General features: G+C 42.1%; 2 protein-coding genes across 8 annotated transcripts in view; one reads left to right on the top strand and one right to left on the bottom strand.

Moving 5' to 3' along the window:
* The window catches only part of MED8 (mediator complex subunit 8), a 51,655-nt gene extending 51,319 nt beyond the window's left edge, over positions 1-336 (bottom strand). For all 3 annotated transcript variants that reach the window (XM_025046431.1, XM_015588951.2, XM_006911390.3), the window contains exon 1: positions 263-336. In XM_025046431.1, the coding sequence (XP_024902199.1) occupies positions 263-268 (6 nt within the window). In that variant the 5' untranslated portion in view covers positions 269-336. The remainder of the gene's footprint in view (positions 1-262) is intronic.
* Positions 337-382: 46 nt separating this feature from the next.
* Positions 383-16,022, top strand: part of SZT2 (SZT2, KICSTOR complex subunit) — a 50,226-nt gene continuing 34,586 nt past the window's right edge. For 4 of the 5 annotated variants that reach the window (XM_015588959.2, XM_025046426.1, XM_025046427.1 and 1 more), the window contains exons 1-7: positions 383-500; positions 8,925-9,086; positions 9,354-9,527; positions 9,817-9,987; positions 13,986-14,117; positions 14,825-14,966; positions 15,382-15,488. In XM_015588959.2, coding sequence (XP_015444445.1) covers positions 474-500; positions 8,925-9,086; positions 9,354-9,527; positions 9,817-9,987; positions 13,986-14,117; positions 14,825-14,966; positions 15,382-15,488 — 915 coding nt within the window. In that variant the 5' untranslated portion in view covers positions 383-473. The remainder of the gene's footprint in view (positions 501-8,924; positions 9,087-9,353; positions 9,528-9,816; positions 9,988-13,985; positions 14,118-14,824; positions 14,967-15,381; positions 15,489-16,022) is intronic. The other variant, XM_015588960.2, reaches the window with a different exon arrangement.

Here is a 16,022-nt window from a genome sequence, read left to right on the forward strand (position 1 = left end):
ACCCCAGCACGTCAGTACTGCCTCCTTCCTCCCGATTTAGTTGCAATCTCTGTTTTCTGTGAGCCGGGCTCCCAGCCCATCTCTCATCTCCGTCTCTTCCTCTCCCGTAGGCCTCCCCTCCCGACCCCGCGTTCCCTATTCGTTAGCTTCGGGCTCTGCCCTCTCCCCTCAGCCCCAACTCCTCACTCTATTCTCAGCTGCCCACTCCCGGTCCCGTTACTCAAAGCTAGTTGGCAATCCACAGCCCCAACTGGGTTCTTACCTGCATAGCGGCAGCAGTAGCGGCGGCTACGACCTCCTCTTCCGGTTTCCAAGTCAGCGAGTCATTCTGAGAGGGCTTCGTTCACCAATCAGAGAGCTCATAACTCGGCCCGCCCACTCACTTCCGGCTCCTGCCGGGTGCGAGGTAGCCGGGTCAGGGGTCAAGAGTGGAACATCTTCTCTGGCCTGGGCCGGTGCTGGAAGGCTGTGTGATGGCCTCGGAGCGCCCGGAGCCAGAGGTGAGGGGCGGGCGGGCGCAGCGCTGGTTCCTGAGATCCGAGAGGGAGGGTCCTGCGACCAGGCGCTGCTGTGGCCTCCTCCGGGTCTGGGGGCGACCAGGCCGCGTAGCCTGGGGCGGGGACTGGCCCATCCCTGAAAGCTCGATAAATGAACCTCCTCCCCGTGGTCCACAATTTCTTCGGGGGCTGGAGGAGAAATTCGTCGTTTTGTTTACTGAAATTTCATCCAAGTCGCCGACTCTAGGGCTGTCAGGTTCTTTGACCTAATAATGGTATTAAGAAAACATGTATTTTGATTTTCTGTTGCAGTTTCAACGAGCAACCGGGCAATGTATACTTTGTCAGTTTCTGTATTTCTCCAAACATTGTGACCCCATAAATAGCATGAATAATTTAGTTCTAGCGCTCTTGCTTTGGGAAAGCAGCTTTTGTTTTCTGAGAAAATTTTTGACTCGGAGTGAAACCTCGTTCCAATTTGGCGCTTTTATTTAGCTATCTGTTCAACTTCGGGCAGGTCTTGACTTCCCAGACCCTGTTCCCTTCATAAAATACCTATCTTAAGGTGTGTTGTGAGGATCGCATGTATTAAAATAGGAAGTGCATATAAGGACATGCAAGAAATTTCAAATACATTGTTAATCAAACTTTTGCAAGGAAGATGGCAATATCCATTCTCATTTACAGATAAGGAAACTGAAAAATGAGGGAGGTTAAGTACCTTACCCAAGTGCTACTTAACTGAGAAGTAGCAGGGTTTTGGAGTTAGAAGCTCTTGAGCATAAAATCGCTCATATTTGTAAGGAACAACATCACTAGGAGAGGTGTCCCAATATTAGAATATATGAGTAGGCGAGAAGGGTGAGGGGTGTGTATAATGACACAAATAATAGTCATTACTTACTGAATGCTTACTGCATGCCAGGCACCATTCTGAGCACTTCACCAATACCAGTTAATGCTTTCAGCCCTATGAAGTAGACACTAATACTCCATTTTTCAATGGAAACTGAGGCACAGAGATATTCAGAGCAACAGAGTTACACAGCTAGTAAGTAGTAGAGCCAGGACTCCGAAACAGGTGGCCTGGCTCCAGATCTTGTGTTAACCATAATGTTTATAATATAAATAATTAAGTAGCCACAGGATATTAAATCTCCAGTTCATTGGGCTTTGATGTGATGAGACTCAAGATTAAGTAGGAAACTATGCCTTATTTTAAAAAATCAAGACATGTTCACAGGGATGATAGAATAGCCTAGGCATCAGAAATATCAGGATTGAGAAAAACCGTGAACAAATTTGTAGTATGTTTTGTTATGGATTAAAATGAGAGGAACTAAAGGGATATTACAGGGAAATACAACATACCTTTAAGGTAAGTAGTCTAAAACAGCACTGCCCAGTAGAAATCTAATGCAAGCCATATATTTAAATTATCTAGTAGCCACATTTAAAAAGGTAAAAATTTTAGTAATATATTTAACCCTATTTCCAAAATATTATTTTAATGTAGTAAATATTTTTAAATTATCAGATAGTTAACATTCTTTTTTTGTATCAGGTTTTTAAAATTCAATGTGTATTTTACACTTCTGCTCATCTCATTTTGGACTAGCGACATTTCAGGTGCTCAGTAGCCCCATATGGTAGCGGCTACCATATTGAACAGTGCAGATATAAAGTAGCTTGGAGTCAAGACACACACTCCTGGGAGTCAGCCAAAAGTTAAGCATTTGTTAAGTTCTTGATTTACGTTTCCGAAAATTTTATCTCGGGAGGTAAAGGGAGTGAAGAGGTCTTCTGCCTCTGGGCAGAAAAGTAACTGACTTTTAGAGGTTGTTACAATCCCAAGAGGGAATGATTGGGCATAGTCAGATTTAAGAAATCGTTCATCAAATACTTAAAATATTTTGAGTGCTGCTGTGGACTCAGAATTGTGCTAATTATCAGGGTGGATATGGAGCAGTGTGAGACAGACATGTTCCTTATTTTAATGGAATAAACAAACATCGAATTATGATAAGTGCTGCAAAGGAAAAATACAGAGTGGATGATTGTTTAACAGGGGTTCTTAACCTACTTTGTTAAGTGGTGGGGGCAGGGATGAATCAGAAAGCTGCCTCAGAGGAATGACATTTAAGCCTGAAGAATGAGTGAAAGTTGGCCATGAGAAGAGGTAGAAAGCATTACAGGCAGAGGAGATAGTGAAAATCCTGAGGTCAGAAGGAGCTTAGAGCCTTCGGAGAACTGAGAGGAAGCAGCTGCTAGTGTGGGTGCAGTGTGACCATGAGAATAGCTAACACAGTACTTACTAAATAATCATCTCATATTCCTAAAATCCCTGTGAAATGTGTCCTCTTATTACCCCTGTTTCACAGATGAAGAAATTAAGGCACAGAGTTTAACCAAGGCCTTATACTAATAAGAAGCAGACCCGACATTTGATCCTAGGGACTCTAACTCAGGGGTAATGGGTGAGAGATGAGGCTGGAAAAGAAGAGTCAAATTGAGGCCATGCTAGAGTTTTAGGACTTGAGCATACATATAGTGGTAAGAAGGCTTCAGACAGTTCAATAGGTGAAAATCTACATGGTTTCATGGGACTCTGTTAACAGAAAATAGCACAAGGGTTGGAAAAGCCTCAAAAAATGTTATACCTTAACCACAAAGGGACAGGTGCAAAAAAACAACAAATTAATGAGATGGGAATGTTTCCTTTATCCTGGTATACATGGCATGCAGCACATTACCTGATGATGTTTTATTCATATTGTAATAATTGGTATGTAGGCCTCAATAAATGTTCCAAAGAATGATAGGCTTCCTCTATCATTGTTCTCACTCTCCTGTTTAATTGAAGCAACATCCTTAAGAAGCAGATATTCTTATCCACATGTTATCAATGAAGAAACTGAAGCCTGGAAATATTAACCACGTTTGATTCCGGGTATTTTGACTCCAAAAACCTGCTTTCTCTTTGCCAGACTACTCCAAGAGAAAAGCACTTCAGACTCAGGGAGATTAAATATTAGAGAAGCTCTGCATGAGTGTCGATGCTGTGAAAATACAACTAATTCAGGGATTCTCAAACAATGTGGAAGAATCACTTGAGGTCCTTGTTAAATGTGGATTCCTGCGCCTTGTCAATTCTAAGTTGGTCTGGGATGGTGCCCAGGAATCTGCATTTTAATAAGCACCTCAAGTAATTCAGATGCAGCTAGTCCTTGGATCACCCTTTGAAAAATATCCATTCTAGTTGGTTAAATTAATTCTGAGGTCTTGGTTTTGATAAATTACATCTTGACTGTGAAGAATACTTAGAGATGATGTTTTGAAGACAGGGTCGTTGACTTTGAAGGATCAGATATAAGTGGTAATGTTGTGAATAAGCTTGAGTTAGGCAAATGTTCCTGGTTTCAAGAGAGTGGATTCTTTGAGAACTGATTAATGAGTTAGACTTTAGCTTGGCCTTGTATAGTCAGTCCATCATTCAAAATAAACTTTGAGATAAGGCGGAGAAATGGAAGATATACCGTAGTGTAATTAAGTAGCCTACTAACTAATAACCTGAAGAAAGTTTTCTAATAGCATAGTGCTCTTCTATACCCTGCGTCTGGTTTATCCCCCTTTACCTTCTCACTTAGCAAACCCTGCTCAACCTTCGGTGTTACTTTTTCCTAAGACCCTAGCCTGAGTCATGTTACTTGGTTATAAGCTATCTTAGAACCACATTCTTATCCTTTGATGCACATACTCAGTTTCTAATACAATAATTATAGTGATTATTTGATTAATTTTCCCCCCCCCCCGTGGGTAAATTTTGTAAGATCAGAGAATGCTAATTTTTGCTTTCCATTGTATCCTTAGGACCTAGCCCAGTGCTAGCATGTAGCATGCTCTTCATAAATCTGTTGGCTGATAAATGAATGCATTCTTACCTTGCCTTTGTCCTCTTTGGACTTGGATAAGAACTTAATGGCATTCTGATCGAATTAGCAGGGACATTAAGGTAGAAAGAGATTTACAGAAAGACAAAACAGCCATCTAAGCTTCACAATAGACTAATTGAATTTATCCAGTGTAATAGGACTAATTGAATAATTGTATGTGTCCAAAAAAGCCAGCTGTGTGAGGACAGAATGGAGAATGTGTCTTAGCAGCACAACTGAGAAAGTCATAGAGGTTTCCCAAGTCAATAGAATGGTCAAGCTTCTAAAAAAGTAAATAGAACCTAGGAGACTCAGAACCTATGACCTCACCTGAGTATTGTGTTCCATTCTGGCCCCCACATTTTAAGTTGAGAATCAGACCTGCCAGAGTTCATGCATAGGCATATGATATAAGATATAATGAAATTTGAAGCTATGCCATTTGAGACATACTTAAAGAATCTAGAGATGTTTGTTATGGAGAAGCAAAGACTCAGAGCTATCATAAGATGTTTGATAGACTCAGAGAGGCAACTGATTGATGACTTACTTGTTATTGTTATATTGATATGACCATTTATACTTTCACACACCATTGAGGTAGGTGCTGGTATTTTATATAAGAGGAACCTAAAACTTAAGCCCATAGTCTCAGCTATCAAATCATACTTTCTTTCAAAACAAACCTATTAAAATCCACACCAGAGTACCCTCCCCAGATTCCACAAACAAAAAAAGAAGATAGTACTAGAAAAGAATATCCTAATGAAAATACTAGTAAAACAAAACAAAACAAAAACAAAAAACCCCCAGCTTTTATGGAAGCAAAGGAAAGATCCAAACAAAAGAATAGGCTAGTTGTTCCATAAAGTGGATGAGGAAGGATGTAAGCTCTTGAAAAACAAAGAGCAGATGTTGATAAAAGTGAAAAATTAAGACTAACTGGTAAGAAATTGATGGTGAGAATGATTTCCCTTTCATGCATTTATTCAACAAATACTTGAACACCTAGTGTGTCTTGGCACTGTGCTAGTTGCTAGGGATACAGCAAAGAACAATATATAGACACAGCCCCTACCTCCCTGGAGCTTCTAGGCTTATTGGGAAAACAAACATTAAAAATTGTACAAATTTTTTATTATAAACTCTGGTGGGTGCTATGAAGAAGAACCATAAACTGCTTTGTGACTGCCCAGCAGAGGTACCTAACAGTGCAGTGAATCCTGGAAAGGTTCATTTATTAAACCCAGAATTGCCAAAATTTTAGTCCGAGGAGATAGAGTGACCAAGTGTCCTCAATTGTCCTTATGCTGTTGACTCTGACATGTGCTCTCCACCCTTTAACCCTGGCTCAGTATGTGCCAAAACTCCTTTCCTTGGTGTTTCCTTGCGTAGCTGAAACAGGCTGGCATTTGAAAAAAAGTCTTAGGACCAAAGAAGAAAAGGAAAATAGTATCGAGACAAGTGTTAAGATTATCTTACCTTGAGAACAATTGTAATGATTATGATTAGTTTTAACTGTAGAGTTTGCTTTGCTTAGAACGTGTAGTGAATTCACTTGTTCAGCAAAACTGTATTGAGCATCTACGTGTCAGACACTGCACTAGGCTCTGGGGATAGAGTGATAAACAGAAAGGACTGCTAAATTAGGATATCCTTCCTGTTCTGATAATACTCTGAGCCCCAGCCTATCCTTTTTTAGTTAAGAACCTTGGCAGGGATCCAGCATAGTCAACTCACAGAGGTTACCAATGTCATACCCACACCAACTCAGTCAAACCTGAGGGAGAGGTTGCCTGGTTTATGAGAGTATCCCACCCTGAGACCTTGGATCAGAGAAAGAAGGAAAGTAATTGCTGCAGTTTCCTCCTTTATCAGTAGACTCCTTTTCTGTTTTTAGGAGATTGGCAATAAGACTAGAATTTGATGGGACCTTTCGTGGAGGTTGATGGTTAGAAATGATGGTAAATATACACAATTTTTCTAGCTAACTTCGAAATCATTATGCCACTTACTGGTTTCTAATGCTACCTTAGTCATCCTTGACACCTTCCTTTTTGTTACTTTCCTCCTCACTTCCAATCAAACACCAGTTTTTGTCTGTCTTATTCTAAAGATGCCTTAAAATGCAGCTAAGCTCACTTATCTTAAAGGTTAGTTCAAGTCATAACAAGACTTTCTCAATGAAACGCAGTGGTGGTTTTACATTATAGCACAACTCTCATCGGTGACCAATCTAAAACAATTCACAGAATGGCTGCTTTGAGTAGCTCTGGTCTAGATCATTATCATTTCCCCTGGTCATTAGGGGATCTTTCTGAATCACATGGTAGCCAGACCGTAAAAATGAGAATATACTACTACCCTGCTGAAAAAAAGAGTTTGGTAGCTTGATCTGTTAGGATAAAAGACAAAATCCTAGCCAGGGCCTACCTCAGCCCAGTGTATGGAAGCAGTGTAATAGAGAGTAGAATTTCCCTAAGTATGATCTTTAATGGTGTAGCGACATAATGCAAAATGATATTAAATCACATATCATTGTGTAAATTATCTTTTTGTCTTTCTGGTTATGTCAGAATATCTTTTCTGCTTATAAACTATCATGTTCCTTCTTGTGACCACTTTAAATCTTTTCTGGTCTCAAGTCTCTAGTTTTATTAATTTATCTCTCAGTAGATGAGCTTCGCAACTCATCAGGCCTGTGTTTGACCTCTGACCCTTTACCTGTTAATCATGTTCAGTCACTTAACTTTTTGAACTTTGGTTTTCTTCTGTTAAATGTTTTGTGCGAAGACTGAACAAGTTTACCTATATAAAGACTCTAGTGTTGTGTTTTCTGGTAGTACATTTAATAGTTAAATTTTATTGTATTCTTACTAAGTGCCAGGCACTGTGCTGAGCACTTCATATGCATGATTTCACTTAATCCACATAACAGCACTATTAGATTGGTATTAGGATTTCTCTGTTTTACAAATGAGAACACTGAGATTTAAAGAGATGTAACTTTCTACAGTCTCAAAGTCTACTATGTGGCTGATTTGGGATTCAAATCTCTGCTGTCTGAATCTGAAATTCTTTCACTTAACCTTTACAGAGGTTATATATTGTATAACCTCTACAAAATGTTGAATATATTTAGGTGTTCAATATATATGAGTTCCTTTCCTCTTCTTGCCTTCTACTCTGATCCCTGCCATTTCCCAATATTTGTTTCTATATCTTTTTATGCTTGCCTTTCCTTGTGGAGAAGAAGAAAGACTTTCTTTATCTTTAGCCATTGCCTCTCTGCTCTCCATATTCTTCTCTGATATTAGGCACCTTATATTATTGTTTTTCCAGAGCTATTTCGATCTATTCTCCATGCATATTTCCCCATCTTGGGGAGGTGGGGGGAAACGTCACTTCCTTTCAACACCACCTTTCTCAACAGGTGTCATTGACTTCTGTTCATTTCTTCTCTACCACTCTCTTCAATCCTCGCAGCCTTACTAGTCGGGGAAAAAGGAGGAGAAATTTGTAATTTGTCTGGAACAGGAAAAGAGTAATCTTTACATCTGAGGCGAACATAAGGAAGTAAAGGAATGTTACAGATAAGGATTAATCAGGAAAAAACTGTGAAGGTATTAGAGTAGTTGACCCTTATTTTCTCTGTGAAACAGTAGGTATGTTTATCGTTCGAGACTATGAGGGTTGAGGGATTGGAAAACCTTCTGAGGGGAATAGGAAAGGTTGCTGACCAAGAAGTAAAAAAATCGGTAAAGGCCTGCCAGAAGTGGCAAGTTTCTTTCTACCAAGTGCAGGCCTGATGTGGGATATGTATGGATAAGGGAAAATATCAACTTCATCCTGAGCCAGGATTTGGCAGGACTTATACAGTGGAAGGACAAAGACGTGAGCAAGGGAATCGATGCTTATCAGGACATTATTGAACCATCTGTCCATGAAGCCATGGAGGGAAAGAACTATAGTGTTGGTAACTGATAAGTGCGGGGGTAGGAGGCTGTGACCCATGGAAGTTTGATTTTGAGGTATTCAGTAGATTCGCCATTCCCTAGTGAAGATTCTTTTAGTTCCTGCTGTTGTCAAGGATTATTAGGAGGAGCTATCTGGCATTATTGAGGGTCTGCTCTATTTTAAACAATTTGCCAAGTACAGGCACACAAAAAGAGAACAAGATGCAATCCCTGCCCTGAAGTTTATAGGAGAAACTCACATAAACATTTTATAATGTATAACGGTCACTTCATCTGTGTAGAGGTCTACAGGGGGAATGGGAGCAGAGAGCTAAGAATTGAAACCTTGGGAACACTTTACATGGAGGTGGGGGTAAACTTTTCACCTCTGCTGCCTTGTTTTTCACTTATGGATTGTGAGCTCTTTGGTCAAGTTACTTGCACAGTGATCTGTATATACTAGAAACTCAGTGAATTTTTATAATAATATAATATATTTAAACAATATAATAATTTTATTGATGTCTCTTTGTCCCCAGGTAGAAGAAGCTGGGCAGGTGTTCCTGTTGATGAAAAAGGATTATCGAATCTCTCGAAATGTTCGTCTGGCTTGGTTTCTCAATCACCTGCATCAAACTGTTCAGGCCACACCCCAGGAGATGTTGGTGAGGCCCAGAGACATACAGGATGCAAGGAACTGGGTCAGAAGATCGGTTTTTCTAAGAGGGTACTAGAAGGAAACAGGAGGGGAGACTAACTCTGAGGGGTATGATTGTAAGAGGGGCAAGTGACTTTGCCCACAAGATGATTCCACAGGGGAAATTTTGTTTAATAATCTTCCAGATAGGAAGAGTGTACGAGTGGGTTGTGGCAGGTAGAGCCAATGGTGTGTCATTTTTAGATATAGAAGTCTAGGTCCTGGAAAGAAAAGGGTGACACTTTCCTTTTCTCTTTGTCCAAATTGTCAGCTTCAGTCTGAGCAGGAATTGGAAGTCCTCAGTGTCCTGCCCCCTGGGTGGCAGCCAGATGAACCAGTGGTCCCAAGGCCGTTTCTCCTTGTACCTTCTACCCGGGTCACCTTCCTGGCTTGGCAGTATCGATTTGTCATTGAGCTGGACCTTAGCCCATCTACTGGCATTGTGGTAAGGGCCTGGGGGAGACAGTGAGAAGAAAGGATGGGATGGGGGTGAAGAGGAGAGGGAGAGGCCTGAAAGAAGTGAAAAATCCCAGCCTACCATTGTGGAAAGCAGACAGACAGGCTGCAAAGGAACGGTGGGTGTTTAAAGAAAGATCCCATTCCATCTGCTGCACTATTAGGGGATGTGATCAACATGAAGAGTCACACTGATCCATGGAAGTTGCTTGTTCCTGCCAGCTGCTCTGGGTTGTCTTTACTTACCCTTGAAAGATCTTTCTCTGCATTGCCTTCAGGATGATTCCACAGGGGAAATCTTGTTTGATGAAGTTTTCCATGCCCTCTCCCGCTGCCTAAGTGGGCTGCTTCGGCCTTTCCGAGTACCTGGATCTTGCATCGACTTCCAGCCTGAGATCTACGTAACTATCCAGGCCTACTCCTCAATCATTGGCCTCCAGTCTCACCAGGTATTATTATATCCTTTCTCCAAGTTTGTACCCTCAGGCTTCATTTCTGATAGTCCTCTGACCAAGTCCTTATCCTGTCCTACTGCCTGTACCCAAAGTCCCCAGCTCTGCTGGCTTCTTAAAGGTTACTGTTTCTTAGTCATCTCCGAGCTTCTCTCCTATTGAAAAGAATCAATTCCATAAGTTTGGGGTCAGTTGGCATTGATTGGCAAACACCTCTCTCACTTTTCCTGTAAGTCTCAGGTTCTGGCCACTGGATGTCTGTTTTCTGTTTCTCCTCTCTTCCTTTAGTTCCATCAGAAGGTTTACTGGTGTCCTGACTCATGGCATTACCCCCAGGGGTGGTCTTTAGGAGTAGTTTTATGATTTTTGAAATATAACAAATACCCAGAAACGTAATTTCTTCCAGGGACAGAGGCGGGTCATTTTCTCTGAGGGCCCTGTAAAGTGTCGGGTATAATGCTGACCATACAGATAATTACAGCGCTTATCCAACACCCAAGCAGGCGATCACAAGACACTCCTTTTGGAGAATGGCCAAGTCTGTTACTGGAATATCTGTTTTTGGCTTAGATAAGCATAGCCAGTTTCCCCTCATCTGCTCTTGATTACCCTCAACTCATTGGTAGGGGCTTACCTTGAAACTGTCTCTGATGGCTACATTGTCACCTTAGCTGTGAAACTGTCTTCGAGAGACAGAGATGCAAGTAAAAGCATCTGAGGGTCTGAAATGTACAACAAGGCAATTGATGCATACCTGGACCGCAGCCCTCTACCCTGGATTAAAGTGCTCTCTTGTTGCGGAAAAGCTCCAAAGTCAGATCAGCAAAAAACCAAGCAGTAACTTGGAGAAAAGGAGAACTCAAATTTATTACGCAGGGTCCCAGAGAAGCTAGTGCTCTGAAGAGTCTGGGCCAAGAGCAAAGTTGCAACATTTCTTATATACAGGCCATTTACATGAGCTGATTGGTAGATTCGAGCTCAGCCCATTAGAAAGCAAAGAGAGTTGCTGTGGTTGCAAGTAATAACATTGGTGGAAGGGCAGGAGTTGTGGGTTACTGCTGGTTACAAATTGTTACAAGAAGCGGGGATCTGCCAAGATACATGATACTACAAGTGGCAGGGTTGCTATGGGCACAAACAGTTACATGTACAAGTTGAGCAAAGTGCAGGTGAGTTCTTGCATGAGCTCCTGCATACAGCAAGCGTATTTACAGAAGCAGAACAAAGAGCTGATTAACTTTTTGATGTAAATTCCTCAAATTTCCTCTTCACTCATAGTGCAGCTGTTAGGACTGCTGGTTGTGGGCTCAATCCTCAGACAGAAGCCAGGCTTTGCAGGTGCTGGTAGCCAAGGCAAGGAAAGCATGGGTATTAGGTAGTCAATTAGCACTTGGTTTGATTTGGCAAACAATTAATGAAGCCTGATCTATGACAGGCCTGGGCTAGGTCCTGGAGACAGATGAATCAGACACAGTCCCTATTCAGATGGGAGGAGTTGAGACCTTAGTGGGGGAGACTGATATTGAAGGAGGTAATTTCAGTTGAATGTGATAAGGGCACTGATAACTTATGACTCAGGTGATGTGAGAGCACTGAGAGGGAGCATCTAGCCAAGCCTGGGGCAGAGACGGAAAACTTTTCAATAGAGAGGCATTTGAACTGTGTCTTGAAGGAAGAATTGAGGTTAAACATTCAAAGATGGAGAAATGGACTTTCCAGGCAAAGGGGCCAGCAAAACCAAAGACACAGAGCTGTAAAACTGTGCTCTCAGTCACAAGTATTCTAGGGAACTACATGTAATTCATTTTGACACAGTAAAGTTTAAATGTGGCCGGGGTGGGGTGTGGTGATAAAGAGGAGACTGGAGAGAAAGGTGGGGGACAGAATTATGAAAGGCCTTGAATGTCATGACTAAGAACTTGTACTTTATTCTCTCAGGGAGTTTAGTGTCGTGGCGAAGCGTGCTGAACTTAGAATCACATTTTATTTGCTTCTTGACTGTACCACTTACTGGCTGTGTGCCCTGATGCAATTTATTTAATGTCTGTGCATCTGTGTCTTTTTTCCAAATGGGGATAATTAACAGTACCAATATTATGTGGTGATTGAATTAATACGAGTCAAACACTTAAAACAGTGTCTGCCACATAAAAAAACAAAAACAAAAAAACATGCAGACATTACCTATGAAAACAATTAGCCATAGTTAATTGGGAAAACTTTGAAGGTTTTAAATGGATCATAATAAGATCAGATTTATACTTTGGAAAGGTTACACTTATTTGTGGCCAGTGAGGAAGATGGATTAGGGAACAAATTCTGGACTGGGGAGAACAGAAGATTAGTACAGCATGGGAGAAGAGATGAGGTCCAAAAAAGGACAGCAGCTATGGAGAGGAGAGGACTTAGTTAAGTCCCCTGGGCCACTTTCCTCACCATCTCTATAGCTCCCTCAAAATGTATCTTAACTGCTCTTTAAAAAAAAAAAAAAAAAATCATTAAATCACATTTATAATACATGTCCATTGAAGCGGATTTGAAAATACATAAAATAAAAAGAAAAACAAAACTCACTCATAATACATCACCCAGAAATAACTACGATTAACAGTTCACGGAATTTCCTTCTCATCTTTAAGTGTATGTTTATCCTCCCTCATCAGCACTCCTCATCCAAAGAGAGAAGAAACAGGCTCATTCCAGACACAAAGTTTTACATCATGCTTTTTAAATGTATAATCTGGGTGTTTTTCCATGTCTTTGAAAACATGACTTAAATGGCTCCTTGACTTTATCATATCTTATCATTTTGTATTTAGCCAAATTCTTATTGTTGAACCCTTGGGTTGACCAAATTTTCACTCTTCTATGCAGTACAGATAGGAACATCTTTCTCGTCTTTTTATAGCCTCACTCCCTAGTATTCCTCTGATTCTGTTTTGCTTCTCACAGTCCGGCCTGTAGAGTAGTACAGAGTCCCTCTCTCCTCTCATTTGCCTTTGCTCATTCACTTCCCTAGTTCTGCATAGGGAGTGAAGGAGTGGTGTTGCACAGGAAGGCAGTGGTTGAGGAGAAGTGGGTATGTGAGACAGGTTGTGGGAGTCTGTTAGAGAGAAGAGAGGAAAAATCCTCAGGATCACCAAAGGGGCCACCAGACCTGTATAACATTTTTAGAATGGGGACCCTTACTTACATTGGAAGTATAAGGAAAGGAACCCCATGGAGAGAGAATGAAGATATTGGAGAGACAAAAGTTCCAAGATTAGATGGAGAGATGAGCTTTAGGGAAAAAGAGGAGGATGAGGAATCTTCTTCAGAGCCTCGAAGGAAGCACATGACCACAGATAGATATAAACATCTAACATACGTTGAGGGTGTTTCCCATGGGCTAGAGAGTAGTACACCCTCAGGGTTAGGATGAATGTGGTATTCCTATTGATCTGAAGAGGAGGGAAATAGTTATCACTGAGGGTAAAGGGAAGGAAGGAGCATTCACTGGGGGAATAAGAAGATTTGGGGCTTAAAAAAGAGAAAAGTTCCAGATGGCCTCTGAGTGCAGTGCTTAGAAAGCAATAAGTAAAAGTGAGTCAGAATGAAAAAGGCATTGCTTGGCTGAGGTGGGGCAGCTTGTAGACAACATCTGGTAGCTCAAGATAGGAGCTTGAAGATCTTGTGGCGCCCCCATGTGGGGACACGGGGAGACCCAGAGTGGAGTACTGTAAGCAGAAGAAGGTTGTGAACCCAGGTTAAGGTGACTGATGACTTGGTAGCCCTTTGTGCAGGTGAGGATATGGTATACCTGGTCTAAGGACTGACAGAGTATATGATCTGATGAGGGAGGAACTGGCTATGGAATTAGCCAGCCTCAGATCCTGCTTGGGTGGGAAGTCAGGATCACCTAGAAGGAGCTGTGAAGAATAAATAGGGAGACCAAAGGGGTACTGCCCAGTGTCCCTCTGACCTTTACATCTTAATCTTTCCCTTGTGCTTCTCAGGTGCTGGTCCAGGGCTGCCTTTTGGACCCTTCCCAGCGGGAAATGTTCCTGCAGCAGGTATATGAGCAGCTCTGTCTCTTTGAGGATAAGGTGGCCACCATGCTGCAGCAGCAGTATGACCCCCAGAATCAGGTATGTGGGAGAGAAAGTAGGTAGAGGTGCTGTTAAGGAACAGAAAGGAGAGAGAAGGGACAAACCTAATATAGAGGGAAAATAGAGCAGAAAACAGGGCGAAGAGTCAGAGGCAGAATGAGCCAGGGATAGAAGGGCTAATTGGGAGAGGGCTTGGATACTCTCTCCAAAACACAAATTCATGTTGGGAGAAAATGTGTAGGCCATTTGCTTGTGTATTTTCAGTCCTAGATCTTCTCTCCAGGTGGATCTGAGAAGGTAATCATGGGTGGCTTTGATCTCTAGTCAGTATTTTGTACTATCAGTGATAAAGCTAATTGGGCTCACCAGGACACACTCTCTCATGCCTTTCGATATCCTAGAAGTAGCCAGGCAAGTGGCAGTTCTATATGTCTGAAGACGTAGCTTTATAATGGAGATGGAAAAATATGAAAAAGGGGCCTTGTTGGCAAAAGGTTGGGAAGCCCTGCTCTAGTTCAATCCCATACTTCATCTGGTGCTGGACTTCCTGCCCATCTGGGATTCAGTGTCTGAACACACATTGGGGGAGAGAGCACAGTCAGGACTCAGCTTTGTAGTCAGGGATTTGGGGTTCTCATAGGATTAGGTCTGTCTGGCTTGGGCAATGCGAGGCTGTAAATTCTGGCTTTGCTATGGCCAGGGCAATGCCATCTGTCCCATTCTGTCTTTTCTGTAACTTGGGCCAGGCAGAGGACCACTCCCCAGACTCAGGGGAGCCTCCAGGCCGGAAAATGGGAGTCTCCATGGTGACAGCTGATCTTGGGCTGGTCAGTATGATTCGTCAGGGCATCTTGGCGCTGCAGTTGCTCCCCTCAAACTCTGGTGCAGGTCAGTAGAAGGAATGTTGGTGGGATTGGGGAAATAGGACTCAAGAAGGGTGTTGGGGGGCATTATCAGAAAAGATAGAGGTTCCAGGGGATCAGTAGGCCTTTGGGAAGAGGATCTGTTTCCTCGTTTGTAAGAGGTAAGTGCGTGTTGGTGTATATCTCAAGTATCGCCAGCTCTGACAACCATCAGAGATCCCAGTGGGAAAAAGTAGAGCTCCAAGGATATCACTTAGGAGGAGACTGGGATCCAGCACTCAAGAGGAAGAAGAAGGAAAGAGAGAAGAAGGGTGTTTAAGGATTATAAAGCACATTGGTTGGCAGACACTGAGGTTTTCGGGGCTGCATCGATTGAATGCCTCCTGTGACTTTGACAGGTCAGTGTCCCTGGATCTGAGTCTGATATTTTCCTGCTCCAGGTATCATTGTGATCACAGATGGGGTGACCAGTGTCCCTGATGTTGCCATCTGTGAGACATTACTGAATCAGCTTCGCAGTGGCACTGTGGCTTGTTCCTTTGTGCAGGTGAGGACTTACAAGGATGGAGGAGAGGAATTGTGGCATCTCACAAAATGGGATGTGGCTTGTTATTTTATTGCAAGAGATAATTTCCCAGGTAAAGTCAAGAGCATAATTACATGTGTGTGATCGGGAAAGGAGTCATGTCTAGGACAAGGTAGATGGCAGTGATAGGAAAGGACTCCTGTCTTTGTCCACTTTTCCTTAGGATGTGGGAAACAGCATGTTATAGTAAAAAGAATGCAGAATTGATCTAGCAGTCCTGCCTCCCCCATTAGTTATTGCTGTTTTGTTTGCAAGGGTCCGAAACCCCAGTTCAAACTAGCTTAAGTAAAGGAGGTAGGAGGTATATTCAGGGAGTTGTGGCCAATTTGGATTTATTAATTGGAGGGCAGGCATAAGCCAGAAAAAGCTGGTTCAGCTGTATTAAGGTGTTTCAACATAATTCTGTGGGTGATGTAGATAAATGCAGGGTAAGTCACTAGTTGGGTTGATGCTTTATAAAGGTCACTCTTGATGCTGGGTAAAGGGCAGGGAAGG

The sequence above is a fragment of the Pteropus alecto genome, unplaced genomic scaffold (genome assembly GCF_000325575.1).
Source record: "Pteropus alecto unplaced genomic scaffold, ASM32557v1 scaffold484, whole genome shotgun sequence".
NCBI classification, from domain to species: domain Eukaryota; kingdom Metazoa; phylum Chordata; class Mammalia; order Chiroptera; family Pteropodidae; genus Pteropus; species Pteropus alecto.